The 17,541-nt window shown below is 51.6% G+C and overlaps 1 protein-coding gene across 2 annotated transcripts in view; it reads right to left on the bottom strand.

Moving 5' to 3' along the window:
* BCL7A (BCL tumor suppressor 7A) overlaps positions 3,870–17,541 on the bottom strand; it is a 34,830-nt gene continuing 21,158 nt past the window's right edge. For both annotated transcript variants that reach the window (XM_003483424.4, XM_021074246.1), the window contains exons 5-6: positions 11,232–11,353; positions 3,870–6,818 (exon numbers count right to left, since the gene is read on the bottom strand). In XM_003483424.4, the coding sequence (XP_003483472.1) occupies positions 6,747–6,818; positions 11,232–11,353 (194 nt within the window). In that variant the 3' untranslated portion in view covers positions 3,870–6,746. The remainder of the gene's footprint in view (positions 6,819–11,231; positions 11,354–17,541) is intronic.

The raw sequence follows: 17,541 nt of genomic DNA on the forward strand, positions 1-17,541 counted from the left end.
TAGTAGGTAATTATTATTATTATTCCCATCAATATCATTATTATCATATTCTTTCAACTACATGGTGTTTCAGCAAGAAATGTGGGCAAGTGCAAAGATTGGTGAACTTCTGTAAAGGGCCAGATGATAAATATTTTTGATTTTTCAAGCCCATCTCTGTAGCACCTACTCAATTCTGCTCTTGTATGGTGAAATCAGTCAGGGACAATGTGTCAGGGAATGAGTATGGCTGTGTGCCAATAAAACTTTATATACAAAAACAGCTGGCAGGCCAGAGCTGCTGAGCCCTGGTCCAGTGGAAGACAGGCTGGGTTCCAAAGCCTCCTTCACTGAGTCCCTGCAGGACCCTGTTCAGTCAGGTCCCTGGCCTCAGTTTTCCCATCTGTATAATGGGGAGGCTGATCCCTGCTCTAAACTACCATTCAGGGTGGCCAGGAGGTCAAATGAGCTCATAACTGAGAGTCCTAAGGGAGAACAGAGAGGGATCTAAGAGTCTCTTGAGATTCTTTGATGCAAAAGCAGATTACTTCTGCCCAAGAGAGAAAGCCACTGACTCCAAGTCACCCAGTGCATTCGTGGGCACCAATATCCCAGGGGTATCCCAGAGGGAGACAGGACCGATAGGCCTGGCACTGCATCCTGGCCCTTGCCTCCCAGAGGCCTTTCCCCCGAAAGCCTGTGGAGAGAGGACAATGGTGAATGAGAGACTGGAAAAATCAGTCCTCAGTGAGCTGTTCCTCTGAGACCCAGGCCCTGAAGCTCCCTGCATGGGCCTGATTTAGAGTAGCCTGGCCCGTGGCACACGGGTATGTTGTCAAATCTCCAACCGTGGGCTCAAGCCCTTCCCTCAGCCAGGAATGGGCACAACTCAGGCTAAGGATCACCTGGGGTGTGCTGTGTGGATAACTTGTATCAATCATGAGTTATGGGGGAAGAGGTGAGTGTTCAGAGAGCAAAGAGAAACTCCAACGGCAGGCCAAAGCGGCTGCGGGTGGGCAATTCTGCCTTTGCCAGGGCTTCATTTTCAAGCAGCTGGATTTCTAGAGTCTACATGTGCTTGAGGATAACTACAATAGTACTATTAACAGCAGCTAACATTTATTGAGATTTACTATGTGCCAGGGCTTGTCGAGAGCACTTTACATGTATTCATTAATTTGCATGTATTAATCCTTACAACAATCTCAGTGGGCGCTATTATTCTTTCCATTTTACAGATGTGGAACCGGGGCTCAGAGAGGTTAAGATACTTACCTGAGGTCACACAGCTCTGGAGTGCTGGAGCTCTGAAGATTACAGGAGAGGTTGCTTTCGAAGTCCAACATGGATGTTAGCCTCTGTCTATCTCCTTGTCCTCAGCTGTGAAACTTCCAATCCTTTCACATGGGAGCACTAAAAGGGAAAAATTTGGAGGAGAGAGACATTCCCTCCAAAAGAATGATACCTATTTAGGAGTCAGAGCTACCATCTTGGCAACCATCCTTCCTTCTGGATTTATCCAGGAGATACTCTAAGCTCTTGGATGGAGGGATGGGGACTCAGAGGGGGAAAGACCCAGTGAAAACTGACCTGAACTATCATGGGCATTTATTGGCTCATGAACTGAAAAGTTCAGGAGGAGGGCTGGCCGGGCTGGTGAGGGCCAAGTGCTCAGATGCTGCTCTTGGGAAGCTCGCACACACCATCTTTCAACTCTCTTCTGCACTGGCTTCATTCTCAGGCAGGCTTCTCCCCACTTTGGAGGAAAGGTGGCCCCAGCAGCTCCACTGAACATGTCCAGCCGACTCCGGCAGAACCCTTTCCCAGCAGTTCCCACAAAAATCCCAGGGCTGACTATCATTGGGCCACTTCGGACTTTGGGTCACGTGATCATCCCTTGAACCAACTGCTGTTGCCAGGGGGAAGGCCTGAGTCACATGACCACCCACGGGACTGAAAGCGGGTAAGGAGGGCCCCATTGGAAGAAAAGGGGAATGCAGTTGGCAAAAGCAGCCAGCGTCTACTATGAGTCTCTAAAGGAAAATGTGCATTCTTCATTGGAGGGGGTAGGGAGGTACAGACTTGGCCTTTAGAGAGTACAATCCCTCCTTGGCCCAGCCATGGATTTACTTTCTTTTTTTCTTTTCAGGGCCACACCTGTGGCATATGGAAGTTCCCAGGCTGAGGGTCGAATTTTAGCTGCAGCTGCAGGCCTACACCACAGACACAGCAATGTGAGACCTGAGCTGATCTGTGACCTACGCCATACCTCATAGCAATGCCAGATCCTAATCCACTGAGCAAGGCCAGGGATCAAACCCACATCCCCATGGATACTAGGCAGGTTCTTAACCAGCTGAGCCACAACAGACCTCCCCAGCCATGGACTCATATGACACTGTCTTGGTCCAGACTTGGCCCTGGACCAGAGCTTTCTCTGCCTGCCTCCCTCCCAACCTGTCCCCACCCCACCTGGCTACAGTACTAGTTGCCTTCACATCACCTGGGGGCACAGAGGCTCTCTTGCCAACTCCTGGCCTCGTGATTGACCTACTATCCAGTTCCATAGTTGCCCCGCCCCCCCACCTCCAGTCTGGCTTTCTAATCCAGGCCATTCACTGGCAACACCACCCCCAGTCCAGCACAGCCCTGGCTCAGAAACCTCCAGCCACTCCTGAGGGTCTACAAGGAAAAGTCAGCTTCTTAGCCCCATGCCTGGACTTCCGTCACCATCCCAGGAGCCTCCCTGGCTTCCGCCATTAAAGTGTAGCTCTCCCCTAATTCCAAACTGTGCTGGGCACCCCAGTGTGCCCGCTTATCTGCCTAGAGAGAAAGGGTCAAGTCTGCATCACTGCTGTCTAGGGCCCAGTACACAGATGGTGCTCAATGAATGCCTGTGGAGCCTAAATTTCCAGCTCTTGGGCAGGATTGCTCCTTGAAGGGAGATGAGAGGAAGTCAGACAGCTCCACAGACAGACAGGGAGCTGAAAGAGACGGAGATCCAGGGAGCCCAGGAAAGAGTGAAAGTGTGCCCGCTAAGGCACTTTTTTATTGTTATGTAAACAAAGCCCCTATGATTTGTGTCTTGTCAAGCTGAACTTTCCATATCAGGACTTTATTTCGTTGAGCAACCAATCTCGGTAAAAACACTGGAACATGTTAAAAAGGAAAGGGAGGAGGGGAGGAGGGTCAGACAAAACAAAAAGGAAAGAACATTTGCCTCCAGGTTGGTCAACTCCAAGAGACTTGGCACAGGCCTTGCTAGAACAATCATCTCACCCCCACTGCCCTCCTTGGCGGCGGCTCACGCAGCGCCGGGTTTCATGAACAAGAGGAGGGAGAAACTGGACAGTGACACAAGAAAAACGTCCCGCTGGGGGAGGGAGTCCGTGCTGAGAGGACGAGAAGTGCCTGTGTTGCTGGGGGTGGGGTGGAGGGGCCCTGGGATGGTTCTGGCTCCAGCCTGACCACGAGTCACTAGCCCTCAAGTTAAGACAAGTCAAAACAAAGTTGCAAGTCACCTGTGAGCTGACCCTCAGGGTCCTGGCCACGGACCTCCCAAAGTAAGGGACATGGCAAACTGGTGTCCTGGGCCAGGACCCAGGCTGAGGGGCTTCGTGTGGCTATTATTTACCCTGGGGCTCTGACTGGTTACCGACTTGGGCAGGGGGCTGTCCATACAAGGTGGGATGACACCCATCCACAGCATCCAGCTGGTGCTTAATGATAGCAGCTATCATGACTGCGGGAGGCAAAAGTTCCTGAGAGCAGGTCCTGTACAAAGTCAGAGCAGCACAACCACGCAGCAGAGTCCAGAGCAGCTGGTGGGGGACCATCTCAACATCCAGTGGATGTCACACTTGAGGCTAATACTACAAAACCACAGGGTGTTCACGATTTGAATTTTTTTTTTATTTTCTGAAATGGAACCATTGTACATTGTACAAACCATATCTACTGATGGAATAAATAAGTGAAAAATTATACTGCTGTACAACACACCAAAACAAAACAAAACAAAACCGAAAGGAGAAACAAAAATTAGGTAACGGTGAAAAAAGGTCTGTATACCTCTAACCAGGTCCTTGGCTGATAACGAACATTCCAAACCATGACGTCGTTTGCAATGGGAGGTCACCACCCTGTGAGGCGGTCTACTGCCTTCGGGTTATGGGTGTAAGTGCCAGCACTTTGTGGAATGTGTAGCTGCAGCGTCCCCAAGTTCAAGTTTGTCGGGGAATGAGTTTGCCCTGGGAGCCCTTTGGGCGGCGGGGCCCGGTGTCCAAGGAAGGCATTTGCTTAGGCTCCCCCGCCCCTGGCTCGGCTGCGGCTGAAAGGTCTTAGATTCTGCGGTGGGAGGAGGGCGAGGGGTGCAGGACGGGGTGGGGAGGAGGGGCTCCGAGGAGCGGGCCGCTTCGGGGAAGGAAGCACATCTGGATTTTTGCAGTCTCATCACCCCGCGTGGAAGGCCTTCCTGGCTGGCGGGGACCGGGTGCGGGGCCGCTGGCGCGCTGACTGACGAGGCCGTGGCGGAGGCGGGGGGCGATCAGTCCCCAACCCTGGCCCATTCCTACCTTCAGGCACTTCAGAGAAAAAACGAACGACAGACTCGGTGTCCTCTGCATTCGTTCTCAACCGCGTCGACTCCCCTTGGCGGCCCATAGAGGACCCTGCGTTTCCGTGGATGCGCGTGTGTCTGTGCGCGCATGTGTGCGTGCGAGATTCACTGTCCTGGTTGTAACCTCTCATTTCCCAAAGAAAAGGGGAAATAAATATCCAAATTCATCTTTCATCCAAATGGAGTTTTGCTGCAAAGAAAAGAGTTAACTCTAAGTATGGGATCTGGAGGTAAACTGCCTTGAGATCCGCTGAGAGGTAATGCAGAACACAGTTCTCCACAGAACCGACTGCCTGAGGGGCAAAACTGCTAAGATTTTTTTTTTAAGACAGAAACCTTTCGGCATCGCTAACTTCAACATTAAGATTTTTCAAAGTTTGTGTGTGTTTTTCTTCCCTTATTTCAGGAGACATTTTTGCATGAGGTATTTGAGAATTCAGGAACATTTTTGATTCTTCTTGAAGTGCAGGAAATAGATTGGCTCCCTTCAAAAAATAAAAATAAAAATAAAAGAGCCTCACCCTCAGAAACTCTTAGAAAATGGAATCTGGCAGACACTTCCCATGGTGGTCAGGAGAGAGATCCACACGTGAAAGGTGATCCCTGAATATGCACCAATTAGCCAAAAAAAAAAAAACCCCAAAACAAACGAACAGACAAACAAACAAACAAAACGACCAACAAAACCCAGAACCCTCCCTCCACCCACCCCATACACCTCAAAGGGAGTTGGAACTCCAGTGCAGTAAAGAAAGCTCAGGAGGAGGGTTAAGGTCTGAGGAGTCCAGATAGGAATTAAGAGCAAACCAGGCCTCAGAACCAAAAAATTAGGCAGTTCGTCCAAGCCACGTCCATTTTAGTGAGAGGAAGCTGACTCGGGGGCAGGGGCAGGGGGACCTGATGGCCCCTTCCTGGAGGAGCGCAAAGCTCTCCAGTTCCTTGGTGCCTCGTTTCTGGCCTTCAAGGCCCCGTCACGGTGGGGGCTTTCAGCGCATCCCGGGAATGAGAAGTGATCCGACTGTTGGCTCTGGGAGTCGGGAACGTTACGCAGAAGCCAGCAGGCTGGCTGACTGCAATCCTGCCTCCCCTGCGGGTGGGGCCGGGGTAGAGCTGGGGAGGCAGAGGGCAGCAGGTCACTGAGGATCTGAAATCCAAGCGACGTCCTATGAAAGTTCAGCACCAACTACTCCTGCCATCAGCTCCCAGGCTCCTCCGCCCCTTTTAACGTCTTAAGGAGACAATCCTGCAGTCAGCAGCAGAAGCCATCCAGTCTTCAGAGGTGTGGGAGAAGGCGGTATGGTGGGGACAGGGGGGGGAAGTGCCAGAACAATCAAAGGGCTCTGTGCCTCTGTCTGGGCTGTTGAGGGCTTGGAAACACCAGCCTCAGATACTCTGAGGAAGCGCTTGGGGATAGTGCCCAGATATCGGAGACTCCTTGGACCCTGGAGACTGGTGTTGCCCCTACCTGGAGCTTGGGGCATGCCCCTTAGCCCCCTTGCACCTGGAAATCAGGTGGCAGGGGAGGTCCTGCTCTTCTGCGGCCTCAGGCTCTCCTTCTCCCTGCCTAGTCCGCTCCTGCTGAAGTCCTGGGGCAGGGAGGAGAGAGATGCAAGGACCAGGGCAATGGCCGCCTTCATGGAACCAAGAGGGCACTTTGCAAGGGGAGAAGCAAAACAACCAGGAGAACATGCCAGAGGTCACCTCAGGGGCACAAGGCACAAAAAAAGAAAGCGGAAGGAATCGGTTGAACAGTGAAAAGCCCCGATGAAAAAGCGAATTCCTGATCAGTACCACCCTCAAATAGCTTATATCGTTAAATAGAGAGGTGGGGGGAGGGGGGGACAATACAGCAGCAACGCAAATGTAATCTTGGCTTCAGAGACAGTGTGCAGACGCTCCTGAGCTGTCGACCCCGCCTTCCCCAGGACAGTCACTTCAAGATTCGAGTGTTTTGCTTCACAGCAGAGAGTTCTTTCAGTGTCTGAGAAGTTACGCTGTTCTTGGTTTTCTTGGATTTGCACTTGGTAAACTTGAAAAGTTAGTAGTTCCCTTCACACCCGACAGGGATCCGTTCGGGTGAGGTTGTTCGAGAATGAAGCCTGCTGATGCATCTCTCGTGAGATGTGGATCAGAGGACTGAATTCGGTGTCTACATCTCCTCGGAGTTTTGTTGCGAAGCGTCCAGTTTCATCTTTTTAGAGGGTGGCACTCCTTCCAAATCCTTAGGGGAAGAGGAAAAGAGAAACACAGACTGACGACCCAGGAAAGAGATTCAGGTCAGCCGGAAGGTGGCGGGTCAGCAAGGAAGGACCTCACAGCAGGCATCTGTGATTCTGACCCTGTGGCCCTCAGGTTGACACAAAAAAGTTCATGGACCCATGGGGCACCTCACACCCATGGGAGCTAGCTCGTCCTGTGTCCACCAAGCTCGTGTCACTCGGGCCCCACCTGTCCCTGCCACACTGGTTCCCTCAGGGTCTTCCCAGCCCCACCCCCTGCCCTCGCCCACCCACGATCAGTCTTGGAATCTCTCATTAACTGCGAGGGTCACAGGCACACCTCCAGGTTTACCTCTCCAAGCGCCATGTTTGAAGGCTGGAGGCCAACCTGGTCAGGTTGACAACTGCTCATCTGGGGCCCGGCACAGTACCTGGCCCTGGGGCAGACGTTCAACATGTGTAGTAGGCACATAAGTATAGTTATTCTGAGGAAAGGGTCTGTAGTTGTCACCAAATTCCCAAGGAGTCCCATGACTCAAAAAAAAAGGTTCAATACTCACTCATCCGCCTCCCTCTCGGCTTTTGCACTCCATCATCCCAGGAATCACCCACCTAACCCAGCACCCGAGCCCAGCTCCTGCCTTCACCCGGCCTAATCAGTGCTCCCAGGGCTGGTGATGACACCACCATCTGCCTGGAATACAGCCTGACGGCTTCCTGGAGTCCCCACTCCTCTCCGAGCTCCATGCTCAACATCATGGTAAGCTCCATCAGCTCCATCTCCAGGGACCTCGGCCCCCCAACCTCTCCCATCTGCCCGCCACCACGACTGCACCTGAGCTGCCAGTTCACGTCTGAATGAGTGGTGCCGCTCCACAGCTGCCCCCCCCCCATAGCCTTCAGCCTGGCTAGAGCAATCTTCTCAAAACAGAAGCACATGGGGAGTATAATGTGCCCCCCCCATGCCATCTTGCTGAGCTCAGAAGAGAATCCCAAGTCCTCACCAGGCCAAGGAGGCCTCTCTCCCCTCTCCTCCTACCATCTTCCTCCCTGTCCTCTGGCTCCCCTCTACCTAGAAAGCCCCAGCTTGCAGCCTCTCAAATTCCTGCTCTGACCCAGTTCTTCCCTGCCCACGCCACCTCCAGAGGGCACTCCACTCCTGTTAGGCGTCTCTGCAATCATCCTACGAGGATTGGATTGTGACTTCTGACTTCGTATCTGCCTCCCCGACTCCACCATGAGCCCCACCAAGGCGGGGAGGAACCGTGTCTGCTGGCTCACCCTGGCTCCCTAGTACCTGGCTGCCTGCCCTGTACACAGTGGGTGCTCAATAAATAGAGACCCCCCCCCTGCCGGAATCGCCAAGAGCAGGTATGGCAGGGGGCAGACAGCTGCCTCTGTCTTCCCTCTGCTTTTTCCTTAAAAAGCCCAGTCCAAAAGCACAGGAAAAAGTAGGAGAGGAAGGTGGATCCTGTTCAGGTGCAGTGTCCTGAGTGAGGGAGGGAAGTGGTGGGAGAGGGTGAGAAAGCGGATGGGAACCTTTTTAATTTTTTAGACAGGAATGGCTAAACTTCAATGCCAAGCTCTCTGCTTTAATACAATGTACACTTCCTCTTGCTCACAAACCGATCAGCTCTGGAGACAAGTGGCGTCACTAAAGCATGCATGAAAATAGTAAAAGAGGCCTCACTTCAGGTCTGGGTCCCCAGAAATGGGAGTGGAGGTGGGAGGTATGTTAGAATGGAAGACCCCTGGACTTTGCCCGATGTCAAAGTTTCAAGCTGATCTTCCCTCCACTGAGTTTAAGGGGCCAGGACACCATAGGTAACATCTGGATTTTTACCAACCCTACATGAGGCCTTGATTTGTGCTGTGTTTTTCTTTTTTACGTATTTTTTGCTTTTTAGGGCTGCACCTGCGGCATATGGAGGTTCCCAGGCTAGGGGCTGAATTGGAGCTGTAGCTCCTGGCCTACACCACAGCCACAGCAACTTGGGATCCAAGCCATATATGCAAGCTACACCTCACCTCATGGCAACGCCAGATCCTTAACCCACTGAGCAAGGCTAGGGATCAAGCCTGCATCTTCATAGATGCTAGTCAGATTCATCAACCACTGAGCCACGACGGGAGCTCCCACTCTTATTTTTAGTTTAAAAAATTTTACTTTTATTAAAAAAATTTTTTAAGTATAGTTGATTTACAGTGTTGTGCCAATTTCTGCCGTTTAGCAGTGACCCAGTCATACATACATACATTCTTTTTCTTATACTATCTTTCAGCATGTTCTATCCCAAGAGATTGGATGTGGTTCCCTGTGTTGTACAGGACCTCACTGCTTATCCATTCTAAACGTAATACCTTGCATAAAAAAACTGTACACCGGAGTTCCCGTCGTGGCGCAGTGGTTAACGAATCCAACTAGGAACCATGAGGTTGCGGGTTCGATCCCTGCCCTTGCTCAGTGGGTTGACGATCCGGCGTTGCCGTGAGCTGTGGTGTAGGTTGCAGACGCGGCTTGGATCCCGCATTGCTGTGGCTCTGGCGTAGGCCGGTGGCTACAGCTCCGATTCAACCCCTAGCCTGGGAATCTCCATATGCCGCGGGCGCAGCCCAAGAAATAGCAGCAACAACAACAACGAAAAGACAAAAGACAAAAAAAAAAAAAACAAAAAAAAAAAAAACAAAAAACTGCACACCAGGAGTTCCCATTGTGGCGCAGTGGACACGAATCTGACTAGTAACTATGAGGTTTTGCGTTCGATCCCTGACCTCGCTCAGTGGGTTAAGGATCGGGCGTGAGCTGTGGTGTAGGTCGCAGACGTGGCTCGGATCCTGCATTGCTGTGGCTGTGGCGTAGGCTGGCAGCAACAGCTCCGATTAGACCCCTAGCCTGGGAACCTCCATATGCTGCGGGTGTGGCCCTAAAAAGCAAAACAACGAAAATAATAATAATAACAATAAAAAATTAAAGGTGCACACCAGACTGTTTTATCCATGACCCCAGATTTACTTAACCCTTCCCCCTCCCTCCCTTCCTTTCTTCTTTCTTTCTTTGGCCATGCCTGTGGCATGCAGAAGTTCCTGGGCCTGGGAGCAAACCCACCCCACAGCAATGACAATGGCGAATCCTTAACCACTATGCCACCAGGGGACTCCTATTTAACACTTTCCACCAACTCAGGTTGCTGATTTCCTACCACTGAAAACACATCTTTCTCCATGTCTCTGAGCTTCTGAAGGAGGACTTTCTGTAGGACAAGAAGGGGCTGCAGATCCAAGGGTCTAGAGATGTTAAAGTCTAAGAGGCACTCCCCCTTGGGGAAGGCCTGCTTGAAGGCTCCACAGAGTTTAGACCTAGCCTTTTCCTTTCTTTCTGCTGCTACTGGTTGTCAGTTTCTCCCCAGGTATGAAAATACTCAGCCAAGTGAAGAGTGTTTTATGAGTTGATGTTTTGAAACCTCTCAGACCCCAGTCCTCTTAGACGAGCATAGGGGACACATGGCAAAAAATCGCAGTGGAGGGAGTTCCTGTCATGGCTCAGTGGTTAACAAATCCGACTAGGAACCATGAGGTTGCGGGTTCGATCCCAGGCCTTGCTCAGTGGGCTAAGGATCCGGCGTTGCTGTGAGCTGCAGTGTAGGTTGCAGACGTGGCTCGGATCCCACGTTGCTGTGACTGTGGTGTAGGTCAGCAGCAACAGCTCCAATTAGACCCCTAGCCTGGGAACCTCCATATGCTGCTGGAGTGGCCCAAGAAATGCAAAAAGACCAAAAAAAAATCGCAGTGGAGGCTGAAGCAGCCTTGGGGGACCCTCCATGACCAGCACTCTGTCAGGTATGTTACCCACACTTTCTGCTCTTGTGGGCACCCTGGTCCCAAGACAAGATCCGGGATCCCAATTTGGCAGTTGGAAATACTAAGGCTATTATATATGCCAAGGGAAGGATCTGGGATTTGAACGGAGGACATCCACTCCTGGCCACCTGGCCACCTGCATCTGTACTGTCTGATTCAGACTAGATCCTCAAAATCAGTGATGACCCAGAAAGGGGTCCAAGTAGGGAGAGTGTGGTCAGTTGCAAAATTCCAAAGGATGGAGCATCCAGCATGCAGGATTCTGAAGACCCAAACTCCCAACTCTCAGGGAAATTGACTTGGGGTCTCTGAGACCAGGCGATGCTTTTGTGTACCCGAATCAACAAACTGATGAAGCTGAGGCTGGGGCAGAGGACCCTGTCTTGTCCTTCCCCTGGCCCCAAGGACCAGCGCTGGAGACATAAGGATGATCACGAATCCTGCTCAACGAATACGGGGCAGGTCTGGTCATCCAAAGGAAAAACAAGAGAACAAGAAAACACCTTTCAACGCTCCTGGCAGATCTGGCTGCCCCTCTGAGACCTTGATCAAGGTACCTGAGAGATTGTGGATGTCTCTGCAGCCAGACCTGCATCTCCAGATGGCTGCCGTTCTACTTGCTCTGAACTGTTCATCGAGTTTTCCATCGAGGACTGTGAGTTCTGCTCGTCAGAAGCATCTGAGGGAAAAGCAAGATGACAGAAGCTGTTTTCAGACACGTGAGATGCGGAGCCAGATGGACCAATTACTAAAAATACCTGGAACTGGGTATTTGTGGGCTTTGTGGCCAGGCAGACTGTCAGGACTGCGAGGAGCTAGGAGACTTGGGAAGCCTCTTGCTTATTTTCTAGGGATGTCATTTTAAGCAGCCAGGCCACATACTGGCCCTGGGCCTCCACCCCTTCTCCCGGCACACCTATTACCTGCCAAGTGCCCTGAGAGGCCATCTAAGGGATGCTAAGGGGCTCTGTGCTCCGTGCACCTGGCGCCCTCTGGTGGACACAGCACATTCCAACCATCATGGCTGCTGACTCTTCCCTCTTCCATTAGGGAACCTGCCTTCTCCAGCTGGGAAACCCATACAAGTAATTACCCCTTGATAAACATCTCTCTTAATAATATGGACAGTTTTCTTATTGTCATTGAAAGAAACAGAAAATACAGAAAAAATGAAATCACCAACTACCTCACACCACTCACAGCTACCACACTGCTAACATCTGAGAGCATTTAGTCCCACCCTTCCAGATGTTTTCTCCCCACATGCATCTAAGTTCTCCACTCTCCCCAAACAGGGATCCCATGGTATTTTGGAAGAACTTCTCCTGTCCTTAAAATGCCTGTAAATAAGGAGCTCAGAAGATGGCCACACAGCATTCTATCAGGTAAGCACTTATTTAATGAATCCTCTCTCGCCAGTTCTTTGAGCTCTTTTTTTCTGCATCGGTTCCCCTGCTCCTCCCACCATGTACCTTTAGCAGAAGGAAGGTGCAGGCCTTAGCAAGCTGTAGGAGCTGTTGTACCTGAAGCTGATTTGGAGTGCAGAGCACACGGAGGGAGCAGCCACTTCCTGCCCAGGGCCCTGTTCTGCTTGCACTCGAGATACCAACAATATGTGTCACCCTGATTTTTAAAAAGCACACTAAAATACTCAAGAAGGCCTTACTTTCTGGGCTGAGGCAGAGGTGTCATCACGGGGGGGGGGGGAATTCCAGGCTTCAGTTTTATTTTTATTTATTTACTTATTTTTGGCTTTTTAAGGTCACACCCGAGGCATATGGAAGTTCCCAGGCTAGGGGTCAAATCAGAGCTACAGCTGCCAGTCTACACCACAGCCACAGCAACACAGGATCCGAGTGGCATCTGCGACCTACACAACTCACGGCAACGCCAGATCCTTAAGCCACTGATCGAGGCCAGGGATCGAACCCACAACCTCATGGTTCTTACTCGGATTTGTTTCCACTGCACCACAACGGGAACTCCCAGGCTTCAGTTTTCAAGCGAGCAAGCAATATGGGGAAAAGGGGGCAGCACTCCAGGCTTGAGGCCAGCAGGGCACAGAGGGCTGGGGAGTGGGGCAGGAAGGAGCTGCAGCCCCCCTCCAAGCCCGACCCCTAAGTCCATCCATCCCAGGGTCCAGAGGAACTGCAGTTCACACACACTCTTACTCCCCCAAATCAACAGCCCTGATTGCTCAAGGACAGGGCCAGGTGACCCAACATCCCGCCAGGGTCTGAGCTGGGTTTTCCCGCTGCTGCCACCATGGGGCTGGGCTCTGCCTACAAGCTGGTGTCTGTAGGGGGACACAGGGTTTAGAGACAGACCTGGGCTCTAGTACCACCTCTGCCACTTATTCCTGTGGTCTCAGATCCCCCACCCTTTGTAAAGTCCAGGTTCACAATAACCACCCTGGTAGGTCACTGTGAGGATTAGCTGGAATAACAGGAGAAGGACGAGGCAGTACAAGGACCCTAGGTGGGAGTAAACAAGGGATTATCCAGGGCAGAGGACCCAACAGTTCCATAAGCCTGACACTTCTTTGATATTTTTAGTTTTGCCTTTAAAATCCATGTTAGCGGCAGATCCTCAAAAAGTTAAACACAGAATTCCCTTCAACCCAGCAATCCCACTTCTAGGGACAGACCCACAAGAATGAAAAACAGGTCCCCCAGCTGATACTTGAACACAAATGTCCCCAGCAGCACTGCTCACAATGGCTGAAAGATGCCACAGCCCAGATGTCAAATAACAGACGGATGGCTACACAAAACGTGGTCCCTCCACACATGGAATATGACTCAACCGTAACAAGGAAAGAGGCACTATTACAGGCTACAGTGCGGGTGAACCTTGAACACAGGATGTTGAGTGAGAGAAGCCAGACAAAAAAGGCTACAGTGCGGGTGAACCTTGAACACAGGATGTTGAGTGAGAGAAGCCAGACAAAAAAGGCCAACTAGTGCATGACTCCAGCTATGTGAAATGTGCAAAAAGACAAAGCCATAGAGACAGAAGCACAGATTAGTGGTCCAGGGGCTGGAGGAATGGGGAGTGACAGCTAAAGGGTGTGGGGTTTCTTTTTAGGGTGATGAGAATGTTTGGGAACTAGACAGAGGTGATGGCTGTGCAACATTATGAATGTGCTAAATGCCACTGGGTTGTTCATTTTAAAATGGTTACTTTTGAGGAGTTCCCATCGTGGCGCAGCGGAAACGAATCCAACTAGGAACCATGAGGTTGCAGGTTCGATCCCTGGCCTTGCTCAGTGGGTTATAGATCTGGCATTGCCGTGAGCCGTGGTATTTCCATGAGCTGTGTTGTACGATCGCAGACACAGCCCAGATCTGGTGTTGCTGTGGCTCTGGCGTAGGCTGGCAGCTATAGCTTCAATTAGATCCCTAGCCTGGGAACCTCCATATGTCACGGATGCAGCCCCAAAAAGACGAAAAAAGAAAAAAAAAAAGTCTCCATTTCAGGAGTTCCCATCGTGGCTCAGTGGTTAACGAATCCGACTAAGAACCCTGAGGTTGCAGGTTTGATCCCTGACCTTGCTCAGTGGGCTAAGGATGTGGCATTGCCACAAACTGTGGCGTAGGTCCCAGATGCAGCTCAGATCTGACACTGCCAAGGCTGTGGTGTAGGCCAGTGGCTGCAGCTCCCATTCAAACTCTAGCCTGGGAACTTCCATATGCTGCAGTTTCAGGCCCTTTTTAAAAAAAAAGGAAAGGAAAAAAAGACTCTTAGGCTAATGTCAGACCTTTATGAGCTAAAAACTAACTAACTAAATAAATAAAATGGTTATTTCTGGTGGAATGTTCAAGGCCTCGGCATGGCAGCCTGATTCTCTTAGCGCAACAGCACTGGAACTCACCCAGGGGAAATTATTTTCCTAGGGCCTAAATTTAGTCCAGGGAGTTTGGACATTATGTCATTCCCTGAACTCACTCAGCAGTAAACAAGTTCAGAGCAAGGTCACCAGCTGGTGACGAACCTGCCCTGTGCTGCATGTAGGCCAGGTGCCCACCTGGAAGGTGGGGGGTCTGCCTCTGCCCTTCCCGTGGGACGCTCCTGCCTGGGCAAGGCTGGGCAACTGTGCCAGCCCGGAGGCCTGGGGTAGCTGGAAGGGGACCGTGATGAGGGGCCCACCTTGGCCTGGGGTGGGTGGGGGGTTAGGTATCAAATGTGGCGGATGAGGAAGCACTGACCCAAGGCGTCATTCCTGCAGCCCAGCTGAACTAACTGGCCTTTCAGAGAGAAGGAGCCTCAGACCTGGAACATGGGAGAAACGAGGCCGTGGCCAGAAACAAGGAGGCCAGGTAGAAGCCAGGACGTGGCCCTCACCTGGCCCCACATGGCCCTGCCCTTGACTCCCAGCCACCCCCCATGGAAGGGTGGAGAAGGTGCCCCTCCCCCACCAGCCCTGCCAGTACCCCGCCCTTTCCTGCCCTGTCCTCTCCTGCAGTGTGACCTGACAACTTCTGTCTCATTTTATGAATGAAGAGGAAATAGGAAGGCGCTCAGGAGGTGACACTGCCGGACTGAGGCCATACAGCAGGCAAGGGTCAGCCCGGACGTGACCAGCTCATCCTGTGTCCCAGCCAGGTCCCAGCCCCCAGCTCCACTGCTTCCACCCACAGAGCCACCTTACCAGGCTGGTCAGGGTTCTCGATGGGGAGAGGGGTGTGACTTTGTCCCATGCTCTCCCAGGGGACATTTGGCCCCATCTGGAAACATTTCTTTTTTTAGAGTCTCAGGTGTGGCATATGGAGGTTCCCAGGCTAGGGCCACAGTCACAGCAGAGCCAGATCCCAGCAGCGTCTTAGACCTACACCACAGTTCCGGCCACAAGGCCCTGCTCTGGGGGAGGACCCTGCAGGGCCTACAGCCACTCCAGACCCGCAGGCCCTGTCTCCGCAGCCCGCTTCCAGGGCCGTGTCCTGCAGACCCACTCTCGCCAGAGCAAAGAGACACGTGTGTGGGACATCCTGTGGCACCATTTGTGTAGGAAAAAGAGCAACCTGAATGACCGCCAACATGGGGACTATTTCAATAAACCAGGGCACATTCATGTCACTGAATGATAAGCTGGTAAAGAAAATGAGACAGACCTGTATGTCCTAACATGGAACTATCTCCATGGTGACTGTTAAGTGAAACTGTTCTCAAAAGGGAGGTTATCATCTCATATAGATGCTTCTAGATACATCTGGAAGGCCACAAAACAGACTTCACAGTGGTCCTCCTCCGGGGGGGTGGGGGGAAAACGACGCTGGAGAGCTGGGGGTGGGGCGCTTCAGTCCATACCCTAATTCATGATTGTTCCCCACCCAGAGGTCCTCCTGGCACCTAGGGTACCTTCCCCTGCACATTCCCAGGCACTGTCCTGTGGTCCCTTCTGCCTGGGTTGCTTGGTCCCCTCCTACCTCTGCTCATCCTTTAGGCCCAAGTCAGATAGCACCTCCTCCAGGGAGTCTTCCAGGCTCCCTTCCCTTACTGCATCTGACCATGAACTCAAAAGTCCCCTTAGATGCCAGGCAACGCCAGGCAAATGAGTCAAGTGGGCTGTTTAATTCAGACACAAATAACATTTGTAAAGAAAATCTAAAGCAATCTTTCACCTCTTCCTCAAAGAAATGGGCATTCCCCCAGCCCTCTCAGCCTTTTACTTTTCCCCTTAGTACAGAAAAAGGTTCAAGAAACATATTAACTTTCCTTTTGAATTTATAGTAAGAAAAACAAGAGTGATCATGGGGTAATACACGGCAAGTGCCTCTGGCCTCAGCGTCAGGGAGACAAGAGGGAGTGGTAGGGGGTGTGCTAACTGGTGAACCCAGGCCCTCTTGACCCTCCCTGGAGGGGTAGCCCTGTGTCTGCGCTAGCTGGTTGCTGCTCAGTGGAAATGCAGGTCCAGTATTGCCAGATCTTCCCATTTCTCAAGAGAAGCTAGAAATTGATCCTTTTTTTTTTTTTTAAGTGAAATTGCTCAATTTTTAAATTCTGGCATCAAGTTCCAATTAAAAATGAAAACACCACGGGGATCTGTGGTCACACCCGCACACCACATGCTAGATCTAGTCTGGCTGCGGCCTATCTGTAGACTCTAACTCTCAGCTTCAGTGCTTGTCCTGCCTGTGAGTTCTTAAGGGTCAGGACAGGACTCAGCTGTGACGGGGGCCTGGGACTGGCACGGAGCCCTGCGTGGGGCTGATACAGGTAACGTGGTGTGGAAGGGAGTGGAACGGGATGTGAACGGACTCTGCAACATGGGACGGCCTTCCTCCCCAAGAGATGCATGCCCCCACTAAGCACCAGGAAGCCTGGGCTTCGGGCCAGCGCCGACCTCACTGTAATGACCTCTCCCTGGACCCCCAACTCTGCACCCAGGTGTCTGCCCTGCTCCTCCACCTCTCTCTCCTCAGATGATGGGCACTATCATCACACTCATCACACACTCAACACACTCTCACCTCTCCCTCAATACACACTGTCACATGAGACAATCAGGAACTGTCATTCATTTTCTTAGATGCAATAATGGTATTTGTGTTATGTAAGAGAACATCCTTTCGTTTTTTTGTCTTTTTAGGGCCATGTCCATGGCATGTGGAGGCTCTCAGGCTAGGAGTCGAATCGGAGCTGCAGTTGCCAGCCTACACTACAGCCACAGCAATGCCAGATTCGAGCCACGTCTTTGATGTACACTGAAGCTCACGGCAACACTGGATCCTGAACCCACTGAGTGAGGCCAGGGATTGAACCTGCGTCCTCATGGATACCAGTTGGGTTCGTTACCACTGAGCCACAATAGGAACTCCTTTTTTTTTTTTTTTTTTTTTTTTTTTTAATGGCTATACCCTGGAGTTC

The sequence above is a fragment of the Sus scrofa genome, chromosome 14 (assembly GCF_000003025.6).
Source record: "Sus scrofa isolate TJ Tabasco breed Duroc chromosome 14, Sscrofa11.1, whole genome shotgun sequence".
Taxonomy (NCBI): Eukaryota; Metazoa; Chordata; class Mammalia; order Artiodactyla; family Suidae; genus Sus; species Sus scrofa.